This window comes from Penicillium paradoxum (genome assembly GCF_028828445.1).
Source record: "Penicillium paradoxum strain IBT 22861 chromosome Unknown utg000005l_segment0_segment0, whole genome shotgun sequence".
Lineage (NCBI taxonomy): Eukaryota > Fungi > Ascomycota > Eurotiomycetes > Eurotiales > Aspergillaceae > Penicillium > Penicillium paradoxum.
The window spans coordinates 4142843-4169371 of record NW_026643183.1 but is presented as its reverse complement, the minus strand read 5'-3'; the positions used below and the strand labels follow the sequence as shown (position 1 = coordinate 4169371).

Here is a 26529-nt window from a genome sequence, read left to right as displayed (position 1 = left end):
CTTAGCCTTGCGGGTTGTGCGTCTATTGACTCCGTCCATCCGGAACCAATGGATGTTTACTCCAATCGGAGATGGTCGGACACGAGGATGACCCGGACCTGACAGATCAGCCACATGGATTTGATCTGAATGCGCTGGTTTTCCGAATTGAAATCGTCACAATGGGAGCTTAGTGTGTGGCTGCAGGATGGAGGGGTTCCCAGACCCTCGAGCCTTGCGTGGGAGCTATGGCGGGGCACAATAATTTGTCATGGCCTTGCAGCCACGGCTTACAGGGACCAATAATCAAGCCAAAATACAAAGATTTGGAATTGAAGAGACCTTCGCTTTGAAATTGGCGGGAGAAAAAAGTTCAACAAAATGAAAAGCCCATAGCTGGCGCTGTAGCTATGACGTAAATGTACCGGGTACTTGTTCCACCGGCATCGGCGCGGGGGAGAAGCAGGTAGTCGCGACTTGACGATCTCGTGAAGCTTACCCAAAGTATCGTTCTTCCATGGACGACCACTTGGATCCAGTGCTGGCACCGCTGGGAGGTGTAGCTGTTAAATAGCCCCTCCTTCCCTCTCCTGGGGTCCTCAATCTCAAGTACCTTGATAGAATCACTCCATCCATCATGCCTATCTCCGGACACTGCCTTTGCAAAGCCGTCACGTACACCGTGGACGTTGACGCACCTCTGATCACTGCTTATGATCACTGCGATGACTGCCAGCGCCAGAGTGGCTCAACCTACTGTAAGTCGCATGTCCAACAAGACTTTGGAGGGTAAACAATTGCTGACTGTGGTATAGCTCTGGTCACCGTCTTCCCCAAGGACAAGTTGACCATCAAGGGCCCTATCAAGAGCTGGGCTGGAAAGGGATCCTCTGGCCACGCTGTCCACCGCATCTTCTGCTCTGAGTGTGGTTCCCCGATCGCCCACGATCCCGATGCCGCTCCTGAGATCATCGCCATCAAGGCTGGTACCCTGGACACAGAGATCAAGAAGAACCTGAAGCCGGTAAGTGCTTTCAGTTAGGGCTTATCTTGGACTTTTTTGGATCTTGACTGACTCCTCGTTTGACGTAGAACACTGAGATCTGGACTGTCAGCAAGCTTCCTTTCTGTCAGGAGTCCCTTGCGCACCCCTTCAAGCACATGCCCGAATAAACATGGTGACTTTGGAATGATCCGAAGAAAGAAAAACCACTCTTTCCATGGGCGCCTTTAATGACGAGTCACGAGAAATAAAATAATATCGTCTAATATGACTTGATGTTGAACCAATTAGAATACTCCATACTAAATCTTTGCTTCCTCTCAAGCCAATGGCATAGACCGAGCCAAACCCAATATCATGTACAGCGTCGCACCGTAGGCTCATTCAGGTAATGTCTCTTCTGTGCTACGTTTCGGGGCGTTATTATCCCAAGGCAACAAAAAGCTGAACTTGAATTCACGAAGACACCACAATTCAATCCGGACTGCATTTATGTACTTGAAAATGTCGACTGGCACTTTGTTCATCTGCGATTCACGCACTCGTATAAACTATGAAATCCCCATATCGCGCAACGCAATACGCGCGACCGATTTGCAGCGCATCAAAGCGCCCTCGTCAGTTGACGGCAATCGTGCGGATCAAATTGCTCATGGATTGCGCGTCTACGATCCAGGTTTGCAGAATACTGCAGTGATAGAAACTGCTATCAGCTTCTCGTGAGGATTTTACCATGGCGTTAATGATAGCCGGCTGATTGGTCCCTAGTGATCACGAAACCGGTCGAGTTCTATACCGTGGATATACTATCGACCAACTTTGGGGAGCTGACTTCGAAGAAATGTTCCATCTGCTATTATGGGGGACATATCCCACAGCAAAGCAGTGCGAAGAATTACGACAGAGACTAGCACGGCATATGCAAGAGGTCCCTGATATTGTGCGCCAGACCATCCTCAATCTGCCGTATGATTCTCTGCTTTTATTTACGGTTAGTTGGCTCCTCTAACAGATATCACAACATACAGAAAGTCTACTAGCCCCCTGCCGTTGATTTTAGCCGGTCTTTCGGCTTACCTGGCATGTATACCCGATGCCATTCCAGCCACACGGAATGCGAATTTGTACCAAACAGATATCACAGAGGCCGACCGGATTATCCTCCAAACCGTCGCCACCTATGCTGTTGTCTTCGGAACGGTTCGATCTCATCGGCTTGGTATCCCATTCAGGGCTCCCTCGCCCAACCAGACCTACTATGAGAATCTATTCACGATGGCCGGTGTCGTAGACCCAAAGACAACCCGCCCAGATCCTATACTCATATCCTGCTTTCGTCGCTTCGGAATTCTCAATGCTGAGCACGGGATGGCCCTGACCGTCTTTTCTGCACTAGTGACAGCCTCATCTCTTACCGACCCAGTGTCTTGTCTCATCTCCGCTGTAGCTGCCGCCCACGGGCCCTTGCACTTCGGCGCAACCGAGTCGGCTCAACGTGCCCTCCGTGAAATTGGAGAGCCAAAGAACGTCCCGGCTTTTATCGAAGAAGTCAAAAGCGGAACACGCAAATTATTCGGCTACGGTCATCGCACTTACAAAGGCATGGACCCACGTGTCCGTCCCATCAGAAGTATTTTGGAAGATTTGTCTGGTGTTCATCAACCACTACTCAAGGCCGCCGAGGCGATCGAAGAAGCCGCTGGGAAGGAGGAATATTTCCGCACTCGAGGCCTATATCCCAATGCGGATTTCTATGGCAACTTTGTTTTTGCTGGAATGTAAGTGCTGTAACCTTGAAGGATGTTGACAATGAGTCAAGCTTCCAATACACTGATCTAGTGGCTTCGAGCCGGATATAATACCCGCGGCAATGTTTGCTCATCGCATTATGGGCATTATGGCGCATTGGAGAGAGTATACGGGTAAGGGCAAGATCGAATAGAGTCCCGACAGGATTGCTGATATGTGTAGTCACTCGCGGCAAGCTGTTTCGGCCTACTCATCTCTATACGGGTGACGCGGAGCCCAACATGGACCCCCGACCGAAGATCTAGGATAGCAGAAACTTGGCAGAGTAGTAATAGTTCATGTATCGGTCCTCTGGTAACGAAAGCCTTTTGTTCCGATGATAATCTGTAAACTCTGAATCCCTTTCCAAGCTTGAGATCAGATGGTGATTTGGTTTATTTCAGGCATTGGTCGTGTTCGTGAGAAAACCACCGAGGTCGAGTCAGATTGTTTAGTTACGGTACATATGAATATTCAAAAGGACCCGGCTATTTATTTCACATGAATCTCTCGAGCAGTCAGTCGAGAAGCTATATTTCTACTTGTATTAGCAGATTCAACATGGGCGATCAGGACATCCATCCCGCACCGACGCAAGAAGAAGGCGAGGTTAACGAAGAGACGCCTTTGCTAAATGCTACTCCCAGAACTGAGCCATATTCTGTGTTATCACCCCCTCAAAAACGCTTCATTATCTTGACTGCAGCATTAGCATCAAGCTTTTCTCCTCTGTCTGCCAATATATACTACCCAGCGCTGAATTCAATCGCGAAGGACTTGAGAGTCAGCTCGTCTCAGATAAATCTCACAATCACGACATACATGGTAGATTCTCGAAAGATATTGTCAATATGCTGTTTCAATGTGCTAATATTCCTTACGTTCAAGATATGTCAGGGCCTCGCTCCCATGTTAACCGGGTCGCTAGCAGACCAGGCAGGTCGTAGACCTGCATACATCCTTTGCTTCGCGATATATATTTTCGGAAACATTGCTCTGGCTATTCAACATAGTTTTCCAGCTCTGTTGGCTCTTCGTGCTGTTCAAAGCTGTGGTAGTAGTGGAACCGTGGCCCTTGCATCTGCGGTGGCAGCCGATATCATTACATCTGCCGAGCGAGGTATGTACATGGGCTTCGCATCTCTGGGCAATATTCTTGCTCCATCGATTGGACCAATTATTGGAGGAGTCTTGAGCAAATATTACGGCTGGCAAGCAATTTTTTGGTTTCTCTCCATTGCAGCTGGATCCTTCTTCTTACCACTGGTACTGTTCTTCCCTGAGACATGCCGCGCAATTGTCGGTAATGGGTCAACTCCTCCAGTTGGATGGAATCGCTCGATTTGGAGTTACCTGCACAACAGTTCCCCTGCACCCCCGCCTGCCACTAGCGTGCCGAGGCATCGCGTGAATATCTCAAACCCATGCTCCACCCTGCGTCTGCTTTTCCGCCGACCTGTGGGACTAGTGCTTTTGGCAAATGGAGTTGTGTTTAGCAGTTACTACGCCGTCACTGCAGGGATTCCCGCTCTATTTCACAGGATCTACAATCTAGATGATTTCGGCATTGGACTATGCTTCATTCCCGCAGGTTTAGGGTCCTTGTTCAGTGCAACTGCCAACGGAGTATTAGTTGACTGGAACTATCGCCGGACCCGACGCAACGCCGGTCAGATGGTACACAGGAACCAGAAGCAGGACCTTGTTGGATTTCCTATCGAGCAAGCAAGGTTGCAGATCGGCTTGCCAATGACGGTATGTGGCCTATAGACATCCCTGCTCTTGAGAATTTGTATCCGTTGACCTTATTTGCCCCTTTCAGATGCTTGCAGCTGTCTCGGTCGTCATCTACGGCGCACTGATACCTCTGGAGCCTCCTCTTCTGGTTGCTCTTGGAATGGTGTTCGTAATCTGTTTCTGTATTACGGCAGCTTACAACGTGATGAACATTCTCATCGTTGACTTGTACTACGAGACGCCTGCCACGGCAATGGCTGCTAATAACCTCGTTCGTTGTTTTTTGGGTGCTGGTGCTGCGGCCGTGGTCAATCCGTTAATCAAACTAATCGGCGTACAATGGACCTATTTTATTGTATCAGGCGCAATTATGCTTGTGGTGCCTCTTCTGGGCGTTGTTTATGCCCAGGGTTGGGAATGGCGCAAGAGGCAAGCGGAGGTTGACTCACAGCGGCGAATCGTACATGACAGATTTTAGTACTATGCAGGCTAGGGAGGCCTATATAATGAGTAGCAAAGCCGGATAGTGTCTTGGTTGAATCTTCGCACTTGAAATCCAACTACTGTAGCTGACCTGTCGTGTTTAATTCGCTCAAAGAATATGATTCCAACAACAACGGCTCTCTTATTTGCTCTCTCAGTGGCTGCGCAAATCCTTCCATGGCCTTCTGGGCATCAATTACAAATTCGATATCCTGGAAGTGATTGGATCATCCCTGGTATGGAATTAGACATTCAAAGTATGCCAACTACCAATCATGAGATTGCACATTCTGACATTGGGGTAGCTACCAGCATGATCCCCGAGATCAGTAGTATGAACCTCAGATGCAACAAACCATACATTGCGATATTCATCGATCTCGATGCTATACTCCCAGGAACACAGATCCAGTCGGTGATCTTGCATTGGTACCAATCAAACCTTTCAACGGATTGCAGAACGCCAAACCCCCCTTCCTAGTTCCTGGTAAAGACGAGGATACTTCTCATCCAACAGTCTCATACATAGCTCCTCGCGCACCAGTAAATACACATCACCGTTACGTCTATCTACTTTTTTCACAGCCTCTGGGGTATGAATTCCCTAAGTGCTTTGGACATGTCTTCCCCGAAACTGTGGAGGCCCGCTCCGGATTTGATATCAGAGAATTTTTGCGGGCGGCAGGTTTTGATCCTCCAATTGCTATGAACTATTTCATTGGCAGACACAAAGCCGAATCAAACGAGACGACTAGCGCGATGAAAAATGCGACAACAACCTCGTTTCGTTCCGTGGATTGTCCTATTAGTACGACTAGTTTTGTTGCCACGACCAGGTCCCGTTGTTGAGAGGTGCAAATTTATTGATCTATCGCTCAGAGATTGTCGAGCAGACCTCAATAAAAGGGGAAAGGTGGTTACGTAGATGACTATATTGATGTTTCAGATGTTCCAAGGTTGTACCTACATGAAAGTATTGTTTTCGCTGGATCAGACAAGGATACATGTATGCTGCTTTGGATATTTCCTTGTTCATATCGTTTCTGGTACCATCATGGGTTATTCTGGTTGACTCGCTATCTCGCTGGCTTTGAGAAAATTCAGTATAGTTCTGCCAGTTGACTGAATTATAGGTCGATACATATAAGTGGATATCAGACTTAGATTTCTGCAGAGACATGCTAAGCACTGAGCTATCTTGCTAAATTAGTGGGTAAAGACATAGAACAATAGAACACATGAGTTTGAGTAAACCATCAACTATAGAAGTAAGGTTGAGTTCGATAAGGAAGACTAGAATGTATAATCTGCTAGAACAGAAATGAAAAGAGCAACTGGGTTACTGTTTGATCTAAGAGAAGAGTCGTTTGCGCCGAGTATAGTTATCCTTTGCAGAAAAGGTACAGAAGATTGACAGATAGATCAATTGATACATATTCTCATTGCGGCGACAAGTCATTGTCCAATTGATAGATATCGCCGCCCAGCTTCATGTCTGCTATCTAATGATCGGCTTGCGCTTGACATTCCAATTTCCTATACACTAGCAACTGTAATAGGATCTCCCTCAACAAACACCGATAATGATTGTCTTCCCCTGCCTCGGAGCGTGCCGACGTCTGCCAGAAGACCAGATACAAGGTTGATGAAATGACAATACCATACAGTGCTATGACTGAAACCGATCAGTAGCTAAATAGACATAGCTATTCAACCTTGGAAGTACACTGTAACATTGAAGGGGGCTCATTCATGGATGACCGAATAGGGTTAATGAGCCCCGTACTGCCAAGGAAACCGTAGGCTACATGCGTAGTACTCGCACGTAGGTCTTAAGGGGGGGTAGGACAAGACTATTTGTCATTAGTAAAGTTCATGTTCCATGTAACTCTTCGTGCTTTCGGCAGTTGCTGTGAGGGGAGTCTGTGGGGGTGTGGGTAGGTTATCCCAAATCTTGCAATAGATGCAGGAGTGCAATTAAACGTGGGCCTGTGTTGTTGGACAGGAACGATTTCGTCTGATGACACGGCTAGGGAGAGGGGATTCTAGGTAAGATGAAAGAACATAAATACCTTTGGTTGATCCAAGGTCAGCAGGAGTGTCCTTATCCTTTGTGGGAATGCGTTTCCTACCTATTTTTCCCTGACTTCACACATGCCTGAGAGCTCAACCAAGAGGTCTCCCCAGTCGAACAATCAGCTCCTTCCCAACCAGAAGATGCGTACCACCTGTAACGCCTGTCAACAAGCGAAGATAAGATGTAGCCACACTCACCCGTGCCAAAGGTGCGAGAGCCACGGGTACCAGTGTATCTACTCAATCTCGCAACCGTTAGGCCGGCCAGCCAAGAAGAAGACAGCTCGGCCAGCAGCAGCGGGTGCAGGTATACATGTGCGCAAGGGTGGAGGGGAGGTAGTTGATCGTTCGACTCGGGGAAATGCAGGGAGGGCATCAAGGCCAGTCCCAGTAGCGAGAGCGCAGAGGGCGCGCAGGGTCCAGAGTCGGCTGCCGAGTCCAAGTCCAAAATCCGGCTCGGTTGTTAGCGAGAGAGCAGAGTCGCACAAAAGCGACTCCGGCAACGGCACTGAAGCCACACCAGCGGAACAAGACTCTCAGTGGCCGACTTTCACAGAGTGGTTCTCAGATTTTCCAGGTGAGCACAAACTCAATGCATTGGATACATAGCTATCAAGGGATGACCATCGGAATACGCAGAAATTGATACAGCCGGAGGTCATACTCAGGACCAAGAGTTTTTCAGCACAAAGGAGGCCAATACCCATACCGATCCAGGATTTGCTGATGCCAGCCTTGACAGCTCGTCTGAAAGGACCGACGGTTTCGGATGTTTTGGGGGTCCCCGTTGTTCTGGGCCGTTCGTTAACTATTCCACACAGTTATATGCTCCCCACATTGGTTTGATGGCCGACGAGCCTTCCATTGGAGGATTTGATCCCCTACATGTTGCTGTGCCGGTGGCCCAACATGGGCCTTCCTTTCAGAGTGGCGCAATTTATCCCTTTAGCCTCGCACCGAATGCAATTCAAATCTCGGGAACAGTGCAGGACCCTGCCAGGATCATGGAATTGCCCTCCAATGATGCCTGGCAGCAGCTCCTCGAGCCTGATCTCACTAGTTCCAGTCAATCTCTTCTAGTGGAAGATATTGATCTCGAGAAACTGCCGGAAGATACTTCTTCCCTTCACTGCAATTGCTATGTCCAAGCATTCAGTGAAGTTGTTCGATGTGAGGACTTGAAGAGCCCGACCGGGATATTGCTCCGCCTTGAGAGGGTGCAGCAACAGGGGATGGTCACCCTTCAATGCCCGGTGTGCTATGCCTCAAACGCCAGGGCTGATACCCTCACTTTGTTGATCATGGCGATTGAAAAAGCAGCTCGGGAATTGAATGTGAGGGCTAGAGTGGCCACTTTCTCGGTGCATGGAGGTGTTCATTCCGTCTGGGGAGCGGAAGATCTCGACCAGATGCGTCGTTGTCTGTCTCATCTGTTAATTATCGTCCGCTTCATCTCTCACGATCTAGAGCGTGCCGCACCATCCAAGTGGCACCTTTTTATTGCCGACGAGACAGACCGGCGGCTGCAGTCGATTATTCGAATTTTCGAGTGATCGCTGGTGGGGACTGTGTGTAAATAGTAGAACGCGGAATGGAATCTGAGACCTTGTCAGCTTCTATGTTCTATTTTAGTGATCGCGGCTCAACAGTAAGTAGTAGGTGCCAACTGGTTCATCGAAATAGGTGTGCTTCGCACAAAAGAGAACTTCGAGTATTCAAACTAGAGGCCATGCTCGCTAGGAGTTTTTGAGCAGTCCTACCCTCGTGAAGAGAAGTTAGAAGAACTAATACCACTTGATCTTGCAGATCACGAAGCTTTCCAGCCCACAAAGCCCACAAGAAGAGCGGAAGATAACACACTCTTAGCAGCCCAATAAATCGCCGAGCCAGTGCATACGCCTGGAAAGAACCCGAAGTTCCGCGCGATATGACTGCAATATTAAAAACGTGTCTAACCAAGGATGGTCCTTGGAGTCAACACTTCCAGGATATACCAATGGATTGCGTCGTACTAGGCAAGGGTATCATGTCAGCTGGCCCTCAGAAAGACCTCAGTAAGGAATATGTAGTTTATTACGATGGCTGACTGTTTCGGGATGTTGTTGGATTGGAAAGTTCCCAATCTAAATGTCGCAAATTATAGATTGGATCCAAATACTCCCCAGAAAGAAGTGTTGAGTCCATAGGCTGACGTACAGGCATCAACTCACGGACAATCACATTCTTTTTTCTCGTCAGTTTTTAAATCATTCGGCGCGTCGATGACATTGTCGGTGAAAGACTTGGTCAGACGTCAACAAATATCAGCGTCTTGACAAGACTTTTGGTAAAAGAAACGAGCCTTGAAGGCAAAATAACCGGAAAATTCCTCGAGTACTCTGTTGAGAACTGTTGGATGGTGCAAGCGATGTCATCAACTTCCCATGGTTAATGTGGAACAGTGCGTTGGACTCACCACCTCTCGAGAATTCCATCCGAGGACTGTGAGAGCAATATACGTAACTCTGTTCTGACGTGAGACGGATATTTTCATCGAGGCTGGGTGCTTGGGAGTCTACTGGTGATCATCCCAGTGATTAGACAAGTGTACAATACTGTGACAAGATGAGATAAGAGATGTATTTTTCTCAAGGCTTCGCCCAGCTTAAAAATAATACAGATATAAAGGATCCAAGCGAAGGAAAGGCATGGTACACACCGACTGTCAAGGATCTCAGTGCCCACGTTTCAAAGCCGTCCCCTCAGACCACTTCGATTGTAATGGCGTGAAGGATATTTTGTTAACGATGCCTAGACGGGCCAAGGCTTCTCGAAAGTCCCAGTCCACTGACCCCAGCCGATGACTTTGCCGTTCATAGCACGCTTGATCTCTTTCTTCGTTGCTTTCTCGGGGGCATTGAACTTCAGGGACTCATTAAGCGCTATGATTGTGAACACATAGCGATGAATTCCGTGACCGAGGGGTGCACCAGCACCGACATACGGTAATTTGAGTAAGTTTGGAACAAAGCGCCACCCGGCGACGGTCAAGCGAGAGATCTTGGCATGTTCTTCGGGCTGGATATCAGCGTTTTGCGCCTTGGTGACGAATGCAGGAATGTCCCAGATAAGACCGTGGTGGAAGACCATAAATGGAATTGGCGGATCGAGGTCCTCGCAGAGAAGTACGTACTCCTCGGCTTGCTCACGACAGTTCGGCGCGGTCCAGCGCAGCTCAGGAAGAGTGCCTTTTCCATCGTCGGCCTTACAGGTACAATAGATAGGTAACTTAGAGCCCGAAGGGCCAACATCGGGTGCGTCAAGTCTCATGTTCGGCTCAGGGAGATTGTTGAAGGCAGGGCAGTGGATGATTTGACGCGAATCATGGCCACGAATGGGGTACAAGAGCCTCCCGAGGATGAATTCAAGATAATGCAGAATTGCCATGGTCGGAACAGTCGATAAAACAGCGGATATGTGTTCTTTTCAAATTTTTCCCGAGATGAGGAAAAGGGACAATGTCACGATGTTGCGATTCACGAGGCAGCACCGCCCGATTTGGAAGGTGCCCTGGACCGGCCCGGAATCGGCAGGGGCCTCTGGACTTCATTTCACTTTGTTCAGCTGCCCACCCCTCCATGCGATATACTAATTGAGTCACCAGAGTTGAATATATGAAGCTGCACGACAAACAGGTGTTCCTCCCTAAAGCCAATGGTGTCCGGAGTCACCTTCTGTGTTCCTAAGGCTACTATTCTGACCTTAATCGCATCCCCAGTTGATATTGCAGAATATTTGATGATCCAATTGCACAATCTACTTTCGGCACTAGTTGCTGAAAGATCTCATCGATGTCGGAAGTGAAACGAGCTTTATGACTTACGAAGCAACGACGCTGGCATAACCATTGAACTCTCCAGTGTCCTCCAAAATGATTGGAATTTCATCTTCAGCCAGTGAGGCCAGGGTTCCCTTCTCCAAGGGTGCCCATCCCATCTTCCTCAGTCGACTAGCCCTATTGCGTGCATTTGATCCGACCATAATCCCAGAGTGACCCCCGAACAAATCACACCAGTGATCCTCCGGAACAGTCTGCGGTGTTGCTTGATCAATGCGTCCTTTGCTCTTCAGTATTCGGCCAATCTCAGCGGCGCATTCACCCCACGATAACTCTTGGCCATTTTCACAAAAGAAATATGGATTTTGGGCAGCCTCCTTTATGGGCGTACGCTCCATCCAATGCAGCAGAACCATATATCCCCGGGCAAGGTCCTTAACATGAATCTGATTCCAGAGTGACAGACCCTTCCCGATCTGACCGGCATAGCCATGTTTGATCGAGTATCGAATGAGGGTGGGTAATTGAATCGAGAGACGCTTCTCCCTTGTAGTCACCCCGTAGATGAGAGGAGGAATCATTATGGCCATTTTCGCATGAGATGCTAGTTCCTGGCGTGCTCGGATGATGACCAGGTCGATTTGGCGATGCGAGGCGGAATCAGGCAGTGCATCAATCTGCTCGGGGTTCTCATCATCAAATATAGTCTCACTCTTGTAAGCCCCATTGGCAGTATCGGAAAGGAGGGATGCTCCGCTGTTATGGATGTAGATTGTTTCCAGGCCTTGCGCTGCTCGTTGTCTGATGCCATCGATGATGGCTTGTACGGAAGGCAAGTGGTCTGCAGTCGCAGTGTGGAAAATAATGTCATTAATAGTCACTTGTTCCCTGATTATTGATGCATCGTCCAGATTGCCAACCACTGACTTGACACCTAAATTGGCATAATCTGGAACGGCCGATTCTCGACGAACAAGTGTTGTTACAGTATAGTCCGATGTAAGGAGGAGGTCGATAATCTCTCCGCCGATAAAGCCAGGACCAAGCAGAAAAACGGAACCAGGCATTCCGTAGGCATTGACTCAAATGCTGAATTGATCTGAACGCAATGCGCACTCCGCTTGAAGTCTGTTCCAACAGGTGTGACTACATGTTGACGTCGATACGATTAGTCACGTCTCGCCTGCCCAGGTGCAATATGCATAGACTAATATGAAATTGTTATAAGCTTGGCGATTGGGTAAAAAGAGACCATAAATGGTCACTCAATAACATAATAGCATCGCGATGAGGCGGGAGGTTTGTGGGACGTAACTGGCGGCGAAAATGTCAGACATGAGGTGGTTTTTCTGTGTATAGTTTGTTGGTGATATTACTGCTGGTCCAAGCTTGTGGATTTCCGCATAGATCGTTTACCGCTATTCTTCTGACACCTCATCTGTATAACCATGTACTTGCGCACAGCTTATAGATCTCCAGATAAGGATGTTCCCAAAGAGGCGCAGATCATGTCGATCTTATGACATCACCAACAATGCCTGCCGCCTAGCCGCGTTGGGTTCCGCCCGCATCCGTCGTACCTGGATTGCTACATTTTCTCCGTGGCTGGGAACCTTTGAACAACATTCCCCATGTTTTCCTCAATATCTGCTGCCTTCCAGGCCCCGTCGCCTGCGGAAGGCGTACAGCAGCGACCACCACGGTATGCCGGCGAAGATACCACACCAACAAGCCGCCGAGAAATCCTTGGTTGGTATTCATATGGAATCGCGGCCGAAGTGTTCGCGGTCTGTGGCGTAGGTTCGTGAAAGAGCTCCATATCATACAGCACAGAAGAATTCAAAATACTCATTGAACCTCTAGGTTCTTTCCTGCCCCTCACCTTGGAACAGTTAGCCCGAGAGCGCGGCACCCTACAGACCAGTCGCCTTCCCTGCGTTGGACCTTCCGCAGGAAACAGCACAAGCAATGCAGATGGGCAATGCGTGGTTCCGGTCTTCGGCCTCGAAATCAACACAGCCAGCTTCGCCATGTACACATTTTCGCTGGCAGTACTTATCCAGGCACTGACACTCATATCGTTCAGTGCACTGGCGGATTACGGTATGATTGCAAAGCCGAACTTGGCAGTATACAGTGCCAAAATTCAATGGGGACACGAGGGTTAACGATAGTTTTATCCGATCGGATGTATAGAGAACAACCGTAAGACATTGCTTATGGTGTTTGGATTCGCCGGTGCGCTCGCCAGCATGTTGTTTGTGTTCATTGCACCGCCTGTGTTTATTCTCGGTGCCATATTGGTAGTCGTCGGGGTGACATGTCTCGGATCTTCCTTTGTCATTCTCAACTCTTATCTACCTGTTCTTGTCGCCAACGACCCATCTCTCCAGGATCCAAAGGCGAACGATGGGGCAGAAATGTCGACCTTCAATATGGACGACGATAACTCGGACTGGAATGCTTGGGATAACGATGATAATGACACGGACAGTTTGGATGGACTTCAGCCGTCAGGGCAACCGCAAACTTCCCCAGAAGATGGAAAGGGTTTCAACATCCCGTCGTCGTCCACGCCCGAGCTGCAGCTCTCCACCAAAATCTCGTCGAGAGGCATCGGTCTCGGATATTGTGCAGCAGTCTTTGTACAAATCATCAGCATCATCATGCTCATCACCCTATCCAAGACCTCCCTCGCCAAATTCTCCGGCACTCTTCCTATGCGCTTCGTGCTACTCCTGGTTGGCATCTGGTGGGCGGCATTCACACTTGTTACTCGTAATTTGCTGAAGACTCGGCCGGGGCCTCCTCTAGACACAGGCTCTACTAGAGGAATTGCACGTTGGCGAGCTTGGTTGCAGCTGGTCGGATTCGCCTGGAAATCGCTGTGGGGGACAGTCAAGGTAGTCAGAAAGCTGCGCGAAGTACTGATCTTCCTGGTAGCCTGGTTCCTGATATCAGACGCAATGGCTACAGTCTCTGCCACTGCGATTCTTTTCGCCCGTACAGAACTCAAACTCAGTACACCACTCGTCGGACTGCTTTCAATTACTGCCACGTTGTCCGGGATGATGGGCGCGTTCCTATGGCCACACGTGTCTCGCTACTTTCGCCTACAGTCCAACCACACCATCATGGTCTGCATGTTCCTGTTTGAGATGATTCCGTTGTACGGTTTGCTTGCCTACATCCCCTTCATCAAAAATTGGGGTGTCATCGGTTTACAACGACCGTGGGAAATCTTCCCGCTAGCCATCGTTCACGGAGTAGTGTCAGGAGGTCTTGCATCATACTGCCGATCTTTCTTCGGACTCATGATTCCTCCCGGCAGTGAGGCCGCCTTCTACGCTCTCTATGCTGCTACAGACAAGGGGAGCTCATTTATTGGGCCAGCTATTGTGGGCCTACTGGTCGATGCGACCGGGCAAGTCCGGAGTGGCTTCTTCTTCATCGCGATTTTGATTCTTCTACCGATTCCACTCGTGTGGATGGTTAATGCAGACAAGGGTCGTCGGGAAGCGTTGGCTATAGCTGACACCCTGGGCAAGTCCCACGCTGGCCCCGCTGAGTATTACCAAGAGGCCCAGGGGCTTCTGACTCGCGATTCATAGCCCAGCAGAGTTTACACGGCGTTTAGGAGATATTTATGACACCGATTATGAATATAGATGAAATATTACGCCCCAGCCACTGGTTGAGGCAGTGGAATCAAAAAGAATAGGTTCACCTCAAGCCTTCCACTGAAAAAAGAGATTATTGGCATCAAGGCGCTTGGCATATGTCGGAGAATGAGATCGGCATACCGGAAGTTTAGTTTATCCTATCCACGCAGTATTTTTGATATTAGTCAGATAGTCATATTTCCTGCTAGAATAGTGGATACAGAAATATAGAGATTTCAACTCCCTTGATTGGACCCCTACTATACTAAATACCACGTCAGTTGACAGTTATGAGCCCGGTTCGCACGAAATAAGGCCGCTATTCACAAGATATAGAGCCCATTAGCACCTAAAAACCTCTAAAGCTATATAGTAGCCCGCTAAGGCTATATAGCACCTAACCCTAACAATAGAAGTATTAATAATTCTCTCCGCCATAAAAGGCGAAAAACTAAAGGATTCGCCCTAATAGCGCACCTAGTTCGCCCGGGTGAAGCTATATACGATATAAAAGTAAGTCTAGGAGCACTATAACCTAGATATTCCCCTAATAGAGAGACCGGTTAGGCAAAAAGAGTCTATTAGGCCTATATACCCCTACGGAGGGACTAACTCCGATAAAAGAGACTAGAGAGATAAGATAGATATCTTTAAACTAGACCGGTCGATTTAGGAAAAAGAGGCAAAAGGACTATCTAATATAAATAAATATATCTATACCTTCCTAGACCTAACCTATTATCTCGCTATTATTAACTATTAAACCCTATATAATAGACTAGTATACCTAAGAGATCGCTTCTCTCGATCGACGGTATATAAGGAGGAAGTTCGAATAAAATAGAAGGTCTTTATAGTCTAGAAACTAACTAGAGATATCGAATAATAGCTAGAATAGTAGAATACCCTAAGGGAGTAAGTAATTAGCCTCGGTATTAATAATAGAGACGTAAATAGGGACTTCCTATATACTATTAAAGAGGTCCTACCTATTTAGTAGTAAGGAAGGTATTAAGAGATTATTATAGATAAGAAAGTCTATTAAACCTATAATCTCCTCGAGTTATTCCGCGTAATAAATCGAGAAATAGGGGTATAAAAGGTATTATCTACTATACCTCTAAAAGGGGTATTCTTAACTTAGTAGGGATACTAAGAAGTAAAGTCTTAGACCTAGTCCTAAACTAAGGAGCCGATCCTATTTAAAAAGAGGAGGTACCTATATAGAAACCTCTACTATTTATATAAAATAATAATATACTAGTATCTTAATAAGGAAAGCCGCCCTAAATAGACCTATATTAACCCTAGAAAGCTAGAAAGGATTAAGTAAAAACTCGCTAAAGAGCCTACTTAGAAGAAATAGGTAGAAACGAAGGTAGAAAAGGTATAGTAAACTTAGTAACCTTAGAAGGAAGAGTTTATAAATTAAGTAAGCTTCGCTACTACCTCTATACCGTATATTAGTACTACCCTTAAGCCCTATACTAGAGAGTAGGGGGGGGTAGCTCGGACTAGTAAATATACCCTTTTACTTACTAAAAATAGAGAACCTATCTTAAAAGATAGATAGATCCTTAATATAGGATCTAGTACCTATATCTATAATAATAGAGACCTTTTTATCGACTTTATACCCTAGATTTTAGACCTTATAACGGGAGATAGTACTACCTAGGTACTAGGAAAGGGGAAGGTTAGACTAGTAGGTAGATATCTAGTAAAAAGTAAAATAGAGATTATATTTAGTAATACCCTCTATTCCTCTAGTTTCTATATAAACCTAATATCCTATTCTATACTAAAAAAGAAGGGCGGGATATAGTACTAGCGTATAAACTATATTAAAGACCCTAATAATAGACTAATTATCTATATAAATCTTTAGGATTAGTTTAACCTTTAGATCTTCGATAGACCTAAGGAAATATAGCCCTAGTAAGCCTATTTTATAGAGAGAAAGTTAGTAAAACCTTAGTAGTTAAAAGCCTTATTAGATATCTAGCACCGAAGACTTACCTATATTAACTAGCGAAGCGTTATAAAACTCGCTACTATAGTAGATAGAGTTATTTTTAACGATAAAGAAAAGGAGTCTACTAAAATATAGGTATTATACTAGACTTATTAGCTAGGTCGTATACTAAGGTAGATATTAAGACGCGTAGTAGGATATACTTTCGGACGATTTAGAAGAGTATACTTTAATTTTATTTAGTTACTACTAGTAGAAAATAAGTACCGCTAGATCTCTTATTTTTACCTAGAAGATCCTAGATTTTATTAGCTAATAACCTATAAAATAAAGCCTAAGTATTAGCTAGCGATTAATCGTTTTATAGAACTAGTAAGAAACTAATAGGATCTACTAATTAAAGCCTTCTAATACGATAATAAGTCCTTAGCTAGAAAACCTACGGAATATAGTCTTACTTCTAATAGTATCCTTATATATTATAACCCCCTAGGGTATTCCGAAATAAATAGTTATACCGAAAGATCCGGTAGTATAATTATTACCTATATATATATACTCGTGCTTAAAGGAAAGCTCCTAAAAGATCTATAGCTAGAGGCCGCTAACGCTATAGTATAATTACTAAATCGTACGCCGACGTATATTACTACCGAAAACCGCTAGGTTATACTATAGGAGGAGGTACGGAAGGAGTTCGTACTATAGGCGCTAAGGATTAACCTATTAAATATTAAACTATATAGAAGCTTAGTATACTATAGGATCGATAAATAGGTCTAGTCTAATAAAATAAACCTACGAGCTAAGATCGGATTCTTAGTTAGCTATATAGTATTAAATATCTAGAAAATCTGGTTTCTATATAATAGGAAAGTGAAGCCTATTAGGGATATAGTATTTAATAAAACTTATAAATATACCCCTAATTATAATAGATATTAGCTTATTCTAATACTAATATAGTAAGAACCTTAGGAAATTACTATAGAAGAGTTTAACTAGGTACTCGATCGCGTGATAGCTAGTTAAGAGACTAGCGAAATAGAAGAGAGAGATTATCGAGATCTATAAGAAACTTAGTACTATAATTATTAAGGATCTTATTAAGGATCTTAGTAAGGATCTTAGTAAGAAAACTAGTAGAATATATAGTAGAACTCTCCGTAGAGGGAGATAGCTAGTGAAGTTAGTTAGCGAGATACTACTCTACTTTAGGGGGTAGACTAGTAAGTAGTCCTACCCTCCCTAAAAACTACGATTATATAGTAAATACCTAAGATCTATAAACCCCGAGCACCGCTAGGTATATTTCCGGATAAACCCCTTCCTCCGCTCCCTATTATACCGCTATAAGAACCCTATACGTAGGATCACTATACTACCCCTAGTTAGGGGGTAGATATACTAGGGGATCTAGAGGATCTAGTTAGCGACTAGGCTTAGAATAATAAAGCTATTCCTACTATAGAATATTACGGTATTTCTTTATTATACTATTTTGCCTTAGGCTCCCTTTTTCTTAGACGGAGGAGACCCCTCCGAATACCCCACGATATCGGGATAGAACCAATATGATCCGGTCCCGAGAAGCGGGGAACCTAAATTATAAAAGGAAGACACCTATAGGAAAAGGGAAGGTAAGATTTAGTCTTATAACTAATATAGAATCGAATACCCTTCGTTCTAACTACGTATCCCTCTTATATTATTATTTACCTAGTTAATAAGTACTACCTTAATAAATAGTTACCTTAATAATTCTAAATCTTCTTCTTTAACTACCTAAAGAAATAATAACGAGATAGAGTTTATAATCCCGATAGGGTAATAAGGAGATATCTCTATAAGAAAACCCTACTATCTATAAGATAGAGGAGGGAGAGATCTAATCTTTATTAGGACTCTCGGAAGCACCTACTACCGCTAGCGGAGATAACTAATAACCCTCCGAAACTACCCCGAATCCTTAGCGAAATAGGGATAATTCTTAAGTAATCCTTAAGAAAGAAACCTTCTAAGCCCTTATAATAAGGATTAAATAGCTTAAAAGAGTAGCCGAAATACCTATATATCGTAGCTAAATCTATAGTAATTCCCTAAATCTACGTAGTTAGGAAATCCGTTTTAAGAACTCTAACTTTATAGAAGAATTCTTAATCTAAGAAAGAGAAGACTAATTACTTAGGCTATATCTAGAATTTAAAAGAGTAAGTAAAAAATATAGTACCGAAAAGTAAAAGATTTTTAATATCCTATCCTATATAAATAGGAACTACTAATAACTTTAGTATAACTACTTAGATAAAATACTCTCGACTCTAAGCTAAATCGTATAGGGTTCGTAGGCTTATCTTAAGGAATAGACTTTATCTTTAATAAAAAATTCTATAAATATATAAACTACTATTACTAACTAAATATAATAAATAATCTAGCGAAATAATTAAGACCTAAGAGACTTTTACTATAAGTTAAATCTTTTAGAAAAATATTTTCTAAAATAAAGTAAGAAATAAAGAGCCCTTATCTTCTTCTTAAAACTTAATTATAGACTCTAAGCCTATATCTATAAATATAATCTAACTCTTCTAAAAACTTAAGAGGAGATAGTTTCTATTATATTAAAATTTTAGGAGCTTTAAAACTAGAAAATAAAACCTAAACGAAAAGCGACCGAATTAGGGTAGGGAGACCTAGATATAAAGAAGAAAAAGAGAAAATTCGAAAAATATAATAAAAACGAAAACTCCTCTAAAAAAAGAAATCTAAAAGACTTAAGGTTAAAAAGGCGAGGAAACCCTATTAATAAAAAGATAGGAAAGAAACTTACCTATTATACCTATTAAAGTAAGGATTACCTTTTAAATAAATATCTAAACGACTCCCTAATAAAGAAAATAAAAGTATAACTAGTAAAAGTAAAAGGATCCTTAACGAAATAATAGGGAAATAAGAGTAAGTCGGAGTAGATTTCCCTATTTCGACTCCTTAGATCGGAATAATAATATACTTCTATACTCTGATCCTAGTAAGAAAAATTAAAACCTATATAGATCTAGATAGTTATATAGAAGTCGATCTTATTAGTTATAAATTTATAAAAACTTAGAAACTTTAAAAGGCGAAACTTATACCTCCTATTATTAAAGTAGTAAGATATAAAGAAGTAACTATATATAGGGTATAGAATATCTTTATAACTATTATAGATAATAAAGGAATTACTAGAACGTTTATATAACCCTATATTACTATTAATAGAGATCTAAAGATTTTAGGTAGTCTAGTACTACTATTAATAATAACCTTAGTTAACTAAAAAATTAACCTCTCTCTACTAAACTAAAAATAGTAATTTAATACCCTAAACTATAAAATAATAATTCTATATTAATTTATAAAAGAGTATAGGAACTATATATATATCTATACTATAGTAAAAATACCCGAAGAAGTATAGCTCCTATACGAAGAGAAGGGGGATATAGAAGAATCTCCTAATTTACCTTTAGAACTATAAAGATTCTATAATATCTTCTCTATAAAAAATATATAAACCCTTCCCTTAAATAAGGCTATAGATTATACTATTAATATATTACTAGGAGAAAATCCCTTTTATAGACTAATTTATCTTTTATCCTAAAAAGAACTAAAAGAACTTCGAGAATATATTAATAAGAACCTAGAAAATAGATAAATCTAACTATCTAAAAGTCCTATAGGAGTACTAATCCTTTTTATTCTAAAAAAGGATAGTAGATTATATCTCTATATAAACTATTAGGGGCTAAATAAAATCTTAGTTAAAAACCGGTACCTATTATTACTTATTTTAGAAATTCTAGACTAATTAGCGAGAGCTAAATAGTTTAGTAAAGTCGATATCTAAGATATATATTACCGAATTCGTATTAAGAAAGGAGATAAGTAGAAGACTATATTTTATACTTAATATAAGTACTATAAATATATAGTTATACTATTTAGACTAACTAATACCCCTACTATATTCTAAAGTTATATTTATAACGTACTAAAAGACTATCTTAATATAATCTATATAGTATATCTCGATAATATACTAATATCTTTTTTAATAAAGGAATCTTATATAAAATACCTCCGAAAAGTCCTTAAAAACCTTAGAAGAGCTAGTCTATATATAAAGGCCTTAAAGTATATATTCTATTAGGAAGAGGTAGAGTTCCTAGGATTTATAGTAGGTTTAAAGGGCGTCTCTATAAACCCCTAAAGGGTAGAATCTATTAGAAACTAGGAACTTCCTAAAAACTATTATAATATCTAAATATTTATTAGATTCTATAACTTTTACTAATAGTTTATACCGCGGTTTTTATAGATTATACTTCTATTAACTTCCCTACTAAAAAGATTAAAAAATAGAAGAAAACCCGGATAAGTCTAGTTTAATATCTATAAAAGACTTATATTTTACTATCTAATTATAGCGTTTTAGTTACTAATACTATTATACTATTTCGACTTAGAAAGAGATACGCGATTAGAAACTAATATTTTTAATAAAGGTATAAAAGGGATTATATCTTAGAAGGATAAAGATAGGAAATAGTACCTTATAGTCTTTTAGTCCTAAAAGTTTAGTAAGGCTAAATTTAACTATTTTACCCTAGATTAAGAACTATTCGCTATTATTTACTTATTTAAATATTAGCGATACTATTTAAAAGGAAGTATCCGATCTATAGAAGTTCTATCCGATTATATAAATTTATAGACTTTTATAAAGTAGCTAAAACTAAATAGAAAATAAGTAAGATAATATATATTCTTATCTTTATATAACTTTTTTATTAAATATAGACTAGAAAAAATAAATCCTATAGATATATTATCCTAAAAAGTAGATCTAAAACTAAGGGACGCCTTAGTAGAAGATTTACTTAGACTATTATATAATAGAATCGTTACTAGAATATTACCGAAACGGAGTATTACTATAGCCGAATCGCTAAGTATTAGCGATTTATATACTAGTAAATCCTAGTTTAATTTAGAATAGACTAATATAAATAGCGACGAAGCTAGTATAGAAGTAGCTAACTAGGCTATATAGGAGGAGTTAGGTTATAACTAATAAATACCCTATAAAACGGTTAAGTATATATACCGAAACTAATCTATATATATATAAGAAGTATAACTAGACCTATAAAACCTAATCGAGAAAATCTAGGATAGTAATCCTAAGATATACCGCCGAAAACTTACTATTTCCTAGTTAAAACTAGATAATAAAGGCTAGAGCGTCGATTTATATAGTATTATAAGGTATAAAGAAAGACTCTATATCCCCGCGGGAGAGAACTTAAGGAAAAAACTCCTTAGTCTTTATTATAATAATACCTTAGCGGGATATTTTAGTAAATATAGAATATTAATATTACTATAAAGATATTTCTACTAATAAAATATATACTAAAATATCGCGGAATATATCTCTAAATATATAGTATATTAAAGAAATATAGCTCCGAGGTATTAGTTATATAGCGTATTTAGAATACTACCGATTCCTACTTAACTCTTCGCTAAATTATTAATAGACTTTATTATAGGATTACTACCTATAATTTATAAAAACGATATAGTAGATAGTATCTTTATTATTATTAATAGGATAACGAAATAGGCTCTATTTCTTACTATTTCTATATTAATTAACGCCTCCGAGCTCGTAGAGCTTTTCTATATAAAAGTAGAACTTTACTATAGACCCTTATAGGGTATTATATCTAATTAAGGCCCTATATTTACTAGTAAATTTTAGTCTTAACTATACTATAAAAGTAAGATAAAACTACGCCTTTCTATTATATTTTACCCCTAAACGGATAGTTAAACTAAGTATATAAATTAAATATTAGAATATTATCTTAGATATTTTATTAATATAGAGTAACTTATATAGCTAAAACTACTACTAATAATATAATATACCTATAATAACTCGCCTAATATAACTATAGACTACTTTCTATTTATAGCTCTTATAAGCTATAAGCCTAACTTTTATATACGTTCTAAGGATAAAATATATAAAAAGGAGGTCTTAGCCGTAACTAAAAGAATTAAGATTCTAAAAAAGTTATAGAAAGATATAACGGAACGATAGCGAAAAGCTTCCGAATTATCCGCGAAACGATTTAACTCCGTTTATAAACCTATAGTATTTAAAAAAGGCGACTTAGTAGGGTTATTAATAAGAAACCTAAAATTTAAAGTCTATACTAAGAAACTAGCCCTAAGATATATTAGACCGTTATAGGTCCTAAACTCTATTAGATCCTAAGCGTATTAGTTAAGTCTTTTAAACTAATATAATAAAATATATAATATATTTTATATCTCTTTCCTAGAACTATAAAAGGAAGAAAAGTCTAAAATCTTATTAATATTAGAACTTAAAGAGTCTAATAAATAGGAAATTAAAAATATTAAAGATAAAAGACTATTTAATAAGAAGAGATACTTCTTAATAAAATAAAAGGGTTAGCCTACTAAATATAACTAGTAGATCCTAAAAGAAAATATAGGAAATATAAAAGAAGCTATTAAGTCCTTTAGAAAACTTAAGGAAAAGAAGAAGAAAGCTTAAAGTATATAGTTAAATTTAATACCCTATTAATAAAAAAAAGATAATAAATCTAGATCGAAATAAGCCTATTTTACTATCGAAATACCTCCGAGATATTATAGAAGAGATAACTTTTAAAAAATAAGAAAATAGAATAATTCTAGAACCTATAACGAATATATAATAAACCTATAGTATATCTAGTATAATTAGAAAGCTAGCCTAAATACTAAGGGAAAGTATAGGGCTTATATTAGTATCTTAACTATTTATAATAATCGCTATTATTAGATCTCTAATAAATAAATACTTCGCGGCGTTCTATAAAATATATCCTAAATCCCTATAATAGATAAAGTAGTAAATAAAAATATTATAAGTCTTCCGCTCGGCTAGTATAGCTAAAAGATTAAGACGAAGTAAAGGGGTTAGACCTTAAGAAGAGAGGAACTATTTATAAATATTAGCGATATCCTACCGATTCGTTAGGGAAATATACCTAAAAAGGAGAAGATAATACTTATAATAGAAGTTTTCTTTTAAGATAAGGGGAAACTATAAGTAACTCGATAACTATAGATTAATATTAAAAAGTCGGAGATTAACCTATAGATCCTACTCTTTATAATAGTCTAGATAGTAGGCCTATAGAAAAATCGGGACCTATTAACCCTATCCTATTCTATATAGTTAGGGCGATCCTCTAACTTTTCGAAAAATTAGGTAGACTATTTAATAATTAAGATTAGATCTATAGCGTTACTAATAATACTACTCGGAACCTATACGATTAGGGGCCGATACTAATAAGAAAGACGAACGAATCTATACTAAATTATATACCTATCGCTTCTTTATATAATATTAGTAAAAGATAGAACTAATAGCCTTAGATTTATATTTAACCTTAAGGGGTTTATTAGTAACCTACTTCTTCTTAGCTATATATAAATAGGTAACGTACTAATTTAAGCGATATTAGATAGGATAATTTCGTTTTAGATATATAGAAGAACCGGAGTTTTAAATATAATAAGTAGTCCTAATAAGACCTATATAAGGAGGAGTCGATAGTAGATCTATATTAGAATAGTTATAAACCTTAGATATTATTTTAGAAATAGCTAAAGGAGAAGAGGGTATAGACTAGTCTATAAATAGATCGTTAATAGGATTTATACTATAACCCTAACTATAATTATAACTATAGCCGTAACTATAACTATAATCTCGCGTTATAATAAAGGAAGATTCCTATAGAAATAAATAGGACTTATAAAAGATAAGATAATAAGATATAAAAAGATTATCTATAAAATATATAAGAAACTACGCGTAAATAATAATAAAATAACGTAAAGAAAGAAAGATTATAGTTAGAAAATTAAAATAAATTCCTCTTTTATTCTAGGCTACCTTTATTATAAGAAAGGAACTATATATATAGTACCTTCCCTTTTATCGAGGAGAATAAATCACGAACCTCCTATACTCGTTAATCCTAAAAGTATTAAGTAGGATTATTCTTATAATTTCCCTAAATATAGCTATAAAAGTATTAAAAACGGACTTTAAATATCTCTATTTCGTAATAGTCTAATAAATATATCCTATATCCCTAGAGAGTAGACTTAAAAGTCTATCTTAATCTAATAGAGTTAAACTACGACTATTAAGTATAGTCTATATATTAGCCCGATAACTATTTATAAACTCGTTATAATTTACCTAAAATAGCTAGACTATTATTAGAAGATAAATCGTTAACGAAATAGTTATAAAATACTTATAGCTTATATTTTCTTTATATCTACTAAATTCTAATATAAATAGTAATTAATAACCGCTATATTAAACGCCTAGACTAAATTATATAAATTCTTAGTAACTTCTATATAGATCTACTCTAATAACTCTATTTTATTATCTAAAAGAATCTTTAAAAATTTTAGGATAGTAGAAAAATCCTAAGTATCCTTTATTATACTAATAAGTACCTATATAGGATAAGTATAGATTTATTATAATAAAGGCCTAAAAACGTATTATATTATAAGTTTTCTTATCTATATAATATCGCTCGTAAAGGATAGATATAATTATATTATACCGGTAGAAGATAGAGAAAACCTCCCTTTCGGTAGTATTAAAAGACTTTAAATTAGAACGTAAGTAGCCTAGGCACTAGACTAGTTCTAGTTCCGGTACTAGATCGCTAGTATCCCGTCCGTTAGCTACTACTACGGCTATACTAATAAGGCTCCGAATAATAGAAAAAGGGATAAACTCGATAGGAAGCCTTCTTACCTTATAACTTATACTTCCTTTTATTTAACCTAAAACCCCGGGACGGGTTTTATAGAGAAGGGGGGATAGTTATTATAGTATTTCTTTATTATACTATTTTACCTTAGACTCCCTTTTTCTTAGATAGAGGAGATCTCTCCGAATACCCTACGATATCGGGATAGAACTAATATAATCCGGTCCCGAGAAGCGGGGAACCTAAATCATAAAAGGAAGACACCTATAGGAAAAGGGAAGGTAAGATTCAGTCTTATAACTAATATAGAATCGAATACCCTTTGTTCTAACTACGTATCCCTCTCGTATTATTATTCACCTAGTTAATAAGTACTACCTTGACAAATAGTTACCTTAATATAGAAGATAAGTTAGAAAATAAGCTAGAAAGATAACTATAGGCGGAACTTCTCGCCTTAAGTAGATAAATTATAGGAGATATTAATACTAGTAATATTATTAGTAGAAAGCGAAGACGTTAAACTAGGTAAGATAAAGACTATATCTATATAATAATTATAGGAGCTATAGACGAAAAAGAAGACCCTCCTATACTACTATATACTTTCGCTATAGGACTATATACTAAGAAACCCGAAATTAGACGATATTAAGATAATCTCCCCCTAGTCCTAAAATACTATAAAGATATTATAAACTATCTATTTTAGGAAGGCTTTCTCGTAGTAATAAGAAAGGAGATTAACTCTCTAATAGAAAAGGAAACCTATAAGATTATAGAGAGACTAAAGGATAGAGGTAAGTAAATACTACCTCTTATATAGGTATTCACCTATAAATACGATTAGGATAGTTATCTAGTTAAATTTAAAGCTTATATATACGTATAGGGAGACCTAGAGACTATTTCGTACGAAGAAAAGAGAGCTACTACCCTAGTAGTAAGGACTATAAGAATAATCTTTACTCTTATTACCGTATTTAATCTCGATCTAAGATAGCGGGATACTATTACTACCTTTTTAAATAGTACGTTAGAAAAAGAGGTCTATACTTAGATACCTAATAGGTTTAGACTACCCGGTAAATACTAGAAACTCCGCCGCGTACTATATAGTCTAC

The 26529-nt window shown here is 40.0% G+C and overlaps 7 protein-coding genes across 7 annotated transcripts; 5 read left to right on the top strand and 2 right to left on the bottom strand.

Moving 5' to 3' along the window:
• Nucleotides 1-616: 616 nt before the first annotated feature.
• Nucleotides 617-1152, top strand: N7457_006483 (GFA family protein; the record flags this gene model as incomplete). The annotated part of the gene is made up of 3 exons (XM_057177527.1): nucleotides 617-737; nucleotides 795-1003; nucleotides 1072-1152. The coding sequence occupies 3 exons, from the start codon at nucleotides 617-619 to the stop codon at nucleotides 1150-1152; spliced, it is 411 nt and encodes a 136-aa protein (XP_057031829.1).
• Nucleotides 1153-1486: 334 nt separating this feature from the next.
• On the top strand, nucleotides 1487-3036 carry N7457_006482 (putative citrate synthase; the record flags this gene model as incomplete). The annotated part of the gene is made up of 5 exons (XM_057177526.1): nucleotides 1487-1701; nucleotides 1751-1948; nucleotides 2011-2760; nucleotides 2822-2904; nucleotides 2954-3036. 5 exons carry the CDS (start codon nucleotides 1487-1489, stop codon nucleotides 3034-3036), a joined length of 1329 nt encoding a protein of 442 aa, XP_057031828.1.
• A 295-nt stretch (nucleotides 3037-3331) lies between these two features.
• N7457_006481 (uncharacterized protein) lies at nucleotides 3332-5839 on the top strand (the record flags this gene model as incomplete). Its single annotated transcript, XM_057177525.1, has 5 exons — nucleotides 3332-3595; nucleotides 3659-4525; nucleotides 4593-4967; nucleotides 5106-5405; nucleotides 5450-5839. 5 exons carry the CDS (start codon nucleotides 3332-3334, stop codon nucleotides 5837-5839), a joined length of 2196 nt encoding a protein of 731 aa, XP_057031827.1.
• A 1305-nt stretch (nucleotides 5840-7144) lies between these two features.
• Nucleotides 7145-8619, top strand: N7457_006480 (Zn(II)2Cys6 transcription factor domain-containing protein; the record flags this gene model as incomplete). The annotated part of the gene is made up of 2 exons (XM_057177524.1): nucleotides 7145-7643; nucleotides 7706-8619. 2 exons carry the CDS (start codon nucleotides 7145-7147, stop codon nucleotides 8617-8619), a joined length of 1413 nt encoding a protein of 470 aa, XP_057031826.1.
• A 1237-nt stretch (nucleotides 8620-9856) lies between these two features.
• On the bottom strand, nucleotides 9857-10492 carry N7457_006479 (YbhB/YbcL family Raf kinase inhibitor-like protein; the record flags this gene model as incomplete). The annotated part of the gene is made up of 1 exon (XM_057177523.1): nucleotides 9857-10492. The coding sequence occupies one exon, from the start codon at nucleotides 10490-10492 to the stop codon at nucleotides 9857-9859; it is 636 nt and encodes a 211-aa protein (XP_057031825.1).
• A 432-nt stretch (nucleotides 10493-10924) lies between these two features.
• Nucleotides 10925-11950, bottom strand: N7457_006478 (Phosphatidylethanolamine-binding protein PEBP; the record flags this gene model as incomplete). Its single annotated transcript, XM_057177522.1, has 1 exon — nucleotides 10925-11950. One exon carries the CDS (start codon nucleotides 11948-11950, stop codon nucleotides 10925-10927), a length of 1026 nt encoding a protein of 341 aa, XP_057031824.1.
• A 564-nt stretch (nucleotides 11951-12514) lies between these two features.
• N7457_006477 (uncharacterized protein) lies at nucleotides 12515-14494 on the top strand (the record flags this gene model as incomplete). Its single annotated transcript, XM_057177521.1, has 3 exons — nucleotides 12515-12683; nucleotides 12747-12986; nucleotides 13080-14494. The coding sequence occupies 3 exons, from the start codon at nucleotides 12515-12517 to the stop codon at nucleotides 14492-14494; spliced, it is 1824 nt and encodes a 607-aa protein (XP_057031823.1).
• Nucleotides 14495-26529: the final 12035 nt, after the last annotated feature.